The sequence below is a fragment of the Geospiza fortis genome, unplaced genomic scaffold (assembly GCF_000277835.1).
Source record: "Geospiza fortis unplaced genomic scaffold, GeoFor_1.0 scaffold178, whole genome shotgun sequence".
In the NCBI taxonomy this organism is placed as follows: domain Eukaryota; kingdom Metazoa; phylum Chordata; class Aves; order Passeriformes; family Thraupidae; genus Geospiza; species Geospiza fortis.
The window spans coordinates 811,009-817,413 of record NW_005054466.1 but is presented as its reverse complement, the minus strand read 5'-3'; the positions used below and the strand labels follow the sequence as shown (position 1 = coordinate 817,413).

General features: G+C 46.8%; 1 protein-coding gene across 1 annotated transcript in view; it reads right to left on the bottom strand.

Annotated features, from left to right (window-relative positions):
* Window positions 1–6,405, bottom strand: part of PTH1R (parathyroid hormone 1 receptor) — a 94,024-nt gene that overhangs the window by 12,982 nt on the left and 74,637 nt on the right. The window contains exon 8 of the mRNA XM_031062805.1: window positions 5,863–6,016. Within this exon, the coding sequence (XP_030918665.1) occupies window positions 5,863–6,016 (154 nt within the window). The remainder of the gene's footprint in view (window positions 1–5,862; window positions 6,017–6,405) is intronic.

Below are 6,405 nucleotides of genomic sequence, written 5' to 3'. Positions count from 1 at the left end.
AAGAAAGCATAAATAATTAAACACAGAGCCTCACTCAGGCCCAGCGCTCCTACAAAGCCACATTTATAAGGAATTCATCCCGTTCCACAATTCCCTGTGCTGGTACTGGGAAGAAAATCCTTGACCTGTCGCACTGGGAACTTGGAGAGAGGGAAGTGAGGGCTCAGGGAAGGTGACAGGCACCAGCTCTTTCCTCCTCCCTGCCATCCACCCATTCCAGGCTCTGGAAAACCATCCAAGGTTTAAACGGATTGAAGTTTTTGGTGCTCTTTCAGTTTATATCCACTGAGGAGCTGCCATGTTGAAAGGCTGTCCATGGAATATTGGATATTCCCACTACAGTGAAGCTCTAAGTCTGAAGGATGGATTTTTTTGGAGATTTGGATATACTTGACAGGAATCTGTTCCTCTCTTGCCTGTCCTGATCAGAAGAGACACAATTCCCATTCTTGCTAACCCTGTGCCGACTTCCAGGTCCCAAGCAACGATAAAACACCCAGGGGAAAACAGTTATCCCTAAAAACCCCAACATGTGCATGGATGCATGGATGGATGGAGGGATGGGTGATGGATGGATGGATCGATGGATGGATGGATGGATGGACGGATGGATGGATGGATGGATGCATGGATGGATGGAGGGATGGGTGATGGATGGATGGATCGATGGATGGATGGATGGATGGACGGATGGATGGATGGATGGATGCATGGATGGATGGAGGGATGGGTGATGGATGGATGGATCGATGGATGGATGGATGGATGGACGGATGGATGGATGGATGGATGCATGGATGGATGGAGGGATGGGTGATGGATGGATGGATCGATGGATGGATGGATGGATGGACGGATGGATGGATGGATGGATGCATGGATGGATGGAGGGATGGGTGATGGATGGATGGATCGATGGATGGATGGATGGATGGACGGATGGATGGATGGATGGATGCATGGATGGATGGAGGGATGGGTGATGGATGGATGGATCGATGGATGGATGGATGGATGGACGGATGGATGGATGGATGGATGCATGGATGGATGGAGGGATGGGTGATGGATGGATGGATCGATGGATGGATGGATGGATGGACGGATGGATGGATGGATGGATGCATGGATGGATGGAGGGATGGGTGATGGATGGATGGATCGATGGATGGATGGATGGATGGACGGATGGATGGATGGATGGATGCATGGATGGATGGAGGGATGGGTGATGGATGGATGGATCGATGGATGGATGGATGGATGGGGACAGGGATGGATGAATGGATACATGGATGGGTGGATGCATGGATACATGGATGGATGGATGGATGGATGGATGGATGGATGGATGGATGGATGGATGGATGGATGGATGATGGATGGATGGATATAAGGATACATGAATACATGGATACATGGATGGATGCATGCATGGATACATGGATGCATGGATGGATGTGCCCCCTGACTCCAGCCCAGCCCCCGCCGTGCTGTGAGCGACTTGTACAGAATCCACATTGTATGCGCTGTGCATTTCCAGCCACACACACAGTGTGTACAATGCAGGTGCTATAAAGTCAGGAATCTCCCCAGCAGCCGGAAAATGGGAAAGCTCTGCTGGCCACCCCACCCCACCCCCTTGAGGGCTTTTCCTGTGTCTGTGTCTCCCAGCAGCTGGAAAAATGGGTTTCATGCATGTGGAGCGACTGCTGGAAGGGACTTTAGGAATAAAGACCTTGTGTAGGTCTGGGAATTCTGGTCTCAATTCCCTGGGATTTAAAAGCTTCTCTGAGGAACAATGCCTGTGTTTTATGAGTCCCTCTGTGTCTCTTTTTCCTGATGTTTAATGGGAATAACAAGAATACTTTTAAGGCCTCTGGTCCTGCTTGGTACATATTTTTCAGGGCAGGATTATTCCTGCTTGGATAAACATGCAGGGTTCATCATCATCATGGATTTTCGGGGCACCTCCCACCATCCTTTTTATCTTTTCCAGGTGTCCCTGCAATCCCCAATTTGCTGAAATCCAGGGCAGCCCAGCCGTGTGTGTGGGAATTAACGTGGTGTGAAGGGAAAACGCCAATGGAATCAGCTTGGGTTTCCTGGCTATTGGTCATGGCTCCTAAACTTCCTTCAAAAAACAGCTGCAGGGAGCTGGGAGTCTCCCAAGGGATTTATTGTTGCCCATAATGTCATTATTTATTTATTTTGGGTGGGTGCTGGCATGGAATGAGCTCCTTTCCATCAGCAGGGTCTCCCTTGGAAGAAGGGAGTTGAGGACTTTGATGGAGCTTGTGCCAGTGAGGATGTGGATTGAAAATACTGGACAGAAATCCATGGAGATGACATCAAAGAATTGCTCTTTGTCTCGCTTTTCCCAGAAATAAGATGTTTCAGGGTGATTTTCGCTCCCTGTTTCCACCTTGGAGATTTCCAGGCAGGACAAATTCAATGCTGATTATTGCCAGGATATTCCAGTTTTGGGGGCGAATCCGTCTTTTCTGTGGAATAACTATTTATCCCCGATTCCCTGTCACTCATTGCTGCGGTGTGGGCAGGATCCAGTGCCCGCTGCAGGGAACTGGAATTTTTCCACTGTCTCCAGTGGCTCCTGGATTGGTTTGCCCTTTCCAGTGCCCAAAAATTATCCAAACAATCCGCCTGAGCGGGTGCCTGTGTGGACATCATCATCCCAATCCAAACAAAGCAATCCCGACTGCCCCCGGAGGGATTGTGTGTTCTCATTCCAGAGGAATTTCCACGGGGCAGCCTCAGGCTCCTGGAAGCCCAGGGATGCTGGCTGTTGTGACAGGTGTGACTCCAGCCCTGTGGTCGCTCTGATAAAATGATTATTCCCTGGCAGAGCTTGGGAGAGCTAACGAGAGCAATCCCTGCCCGTCCCAGCTTTTTCCCCTTTGGTTTTGCTTGTTAAACACATGGCATTATTTTCCAGCTGCTTCCCTCTCCTCCCGAATTCCCTCTGGGGAATTGCTTCTTCAAGTCTGCTCTTTGCAGTTTAATGTTATTTTTTTTTTGAGAGGGAATTTTTACAGAGCCTGAAGGTTTGGAGGAAGATGAGTTTATTTCTCTTTTCTAATTTAATTTAGTTGGGGTTTTGTTCATTTGCTTTAGCAAAGAGGTGCCATCCAAAGCCCTCTCCGGCCCTCAGCAGCTGAGATAAGAAATGCCAAATCCCCAAAATAGAATCCCAGAATGATCTGGGTGACAAGGGACCTGAAATCCCATCTCATTGCACCCCCTGCCAAGGGCAGGGACAACTTCCACTGTCCCAGGTTGCTCCAAACCCCATCAAATGTCTCTTAATTTGTTGTTTTTCCCAACATTTTTCCAGCTGTCCAGGACCAGGCTTTTCCTGAGAGATGGATTCCCACTTTGGAATATTTCTATATTCACACTTCCCATCTTTATCATCTGTCAGCACCGGCAGTTTCTGACCTATGGAGCAGCTGAACAGGAGGTTTGGAGGCAGCTTCTTCCTCATTTGGGGAAGGAGAAAGGCTGGAGAGAGCCCTGCCCTGCAGTATTGAATCCCAAAAATCTGCAATCCTTCATGATCTCGGTTCTGGGTTCCTTGCCTTGCTCCAAGCTCCACCGTTAGGGAGAGCCACCAACTTTTTTCCATAAAAATCTCATTCTGGAACGGGGGTAGGGGTGGTGCACACCTCAACCTTGTCCTAAAAATGCAGTCAGGATGTGGCCAGGTGGATTTGGGATATGGAATTTGGGAAGTGGGGCTGTGCCAGATAACCACAGCCCCCCTGGACCTCTGGACAGGTTTTCCTGCTAATTTCTGTTTAAACCCACACCCCATTATCCTTCCTCACATCCTCAGGGATCATCGGAAACATTCCCTGTTCTCCTCCCAACCTCCAGGCTCCGGGACAACTGTGGGCAGTTGTTTTATTGTCCCAGCACCTCGTAACTCCTGGGAAGCCAAAATTAAAGCCAGGAGTGAACAGAAATCCCATTCTCCTCCGAAATGTGCGTGCCCAAAACGTCTTCTCCTAATGAGCCCCTTCCCTGCACCCACATCCCGCCCCTTTCTCGTTACTCAGGGAAAAGATGCCCAAGTTGAAAGAAAAGGAAAATAAAAAACTCTTCCCCACAAATTGCAGGTTTCCAGTGGTGTTCCAAGGCTCTGGAGGCCTCAAGGATTTGAACCAGCTGAGGTTTGAGGGAGGAAATCAGAGCTTGGGGCTCTCATTGGGAGCAGATGCTCAAAACCTCACACAGATTTCTGCCCCTCCACTCAGCACTGGTTTCTCAGCAGGAGATCCCGGGAAGAGGTGGGGATAAATCCCTGAAATTGGCTGTCTCATCCCAAATTTAGCCCTCACATTTCCTGCCCAGGAAGGGTGACAAAATGTTGGGGGTGGTGAGGCACCACCAGAGATTTGTGGCTGTCCCTGGATCCCTGGAAGTGTCCAAGGCCAGGTGGGACCTTGGGGCTTGGAACAACCTGGGATGATGGGAGGTGTGCCTGCCAAGGCAGGGGTGGGAATGGATGGGATTTGAAGTGCCTCCCAACCCCAACCCATCCTGGGATTCCCTGGCTCTTTGTGCCGCGTCTCCAATCCTGGGTTGATCCTTCTGGAGAGCCTGGGAGAGCCACAGTGAAAACAGCCCAGTTCCAGAATGATAACACCACAATTCCGGAATGATAACCCCACAATTCCAGAATGATAACACCCCAATTCCAGAATGGTAACACCACAATTCCGGAATGGTAACACCCCAATTCCGGAATGATAACACCCCAATTCCGGAATGGTAACACCACAATTCCGGAATGATAACCCCACAATTCCAGAATGATAACCCCACAATTCCAGAATGGAAACACCACAATTCCGGAATGGTAACACCACAATTCCGGAATGATAACCCCACAATTCCAGAATGATAACACCACAATTCCAGAATGGAAACACCGCAATTCCGGAATGATAACTCCACAATTCCAGAATGGTAACACCACAATTCCGGAATGATAACCCCACAATTCCAGAATGATAACACCACAATTCCGGAATGGTAACACCACAATTCCGGAATGATAACCCCACAATTCCAGAATGATAACACCACAATTCCAGAATGGAAACACCGCAATTCCGGAATGATAACTCCACAATTCCAGAATGGTAACACCACAATTCCGGAATGATAAAGGCTTCCCAGTGTTGGAATTCGAAATATAAGGAATTATTAGAATTTTGAATTCGTAAGTCAAAGTTTAGAGTTAAACATGGGATTTGATTTAAGACTTTGGAAAAAGCTTTTAAATTTAGGTATTAAAAATAAAATGTAGATTTATAGTTTAAAGTAAAGACACATTAAACTAAGTAAAATAAAGTTTAGAGTTTTAGAGTTTAAGATATAGAAGAAATGAAAGTAGTTATAGAAGTAAACAAAAAGATTAGAATTTAGTATTATGAGTTTGTGTAATGTAATTAACTAAGAAAGTTTATACTGTAATATGTCTGTAATACTTAAATATTAATACTGTAAATATTAATACTGTAAAATATTAAAATATTAACTTTAAAATATAAATATTTTATTAATACTGTTTTATTAATCAATAGCTCCTTAAAAAGTCTTATAATTAAAGGCCTTGTGATTTTTTTTTAAAGTCCTATTTTTCAAAACTCAAAAGTCCCATCTCTAACTTATTCAAAACTCCCCACAAAAAAATTATCACATCCCAGGATGGAAAGCCTGTCCTTGCAAGAGTTGCTCATCCTGCCTCCATCCCCTCTCCCAAATTTCTGTACATCCACAGTTTCCTTCAGGAACCACCTCCTGGAGGCTCTTCCAGGAGCAGCCATGACTTACCCCAGCCAAATAATGTGAATCCCCAGAGATATTTCTTCTCTGAGAAAAATGCCATGAAGATGAGGCTGTGGAGATAGAGCCCTTCCACCAGGATCCAGTAGTAATTGGTAGCCAGGAAGTAGAGGAAGAAGGTGACAGCTACTTTACAGCCCACCTGCAGCGACCACAGAAGCACAGAGAAGGAACACGGGGTGAAATTCTTGCGCTGTGCAAAACATAATGAGGTGGGGTGGGGAGCAAGGTGGAGGAAGGAATTAAATCAGAAAATTCAGTTTCAGGGGGTTTTTGTGAGGGGGAAAACCTGTGGAAGAGCAGGAAAGATGAACTGTTGGGAAAAAAATCCTGAGCCAAAGATGGTTTCTCCTACAGCAGGTGAGTTGAGAAGTAGAGAAAAACGATGATGGCCTGATCCTGCTCTCTCCCAACCTGGTGATGAGGGGCTCACACGCTTCCTAGAGCAGTTGGGGTTCATCTTTTCCCTGTGTTTCATCTCTCCCTCTATTTCATCTTTTCCCCGTGTTCCTTGTCCATGTTGGAGGCCAA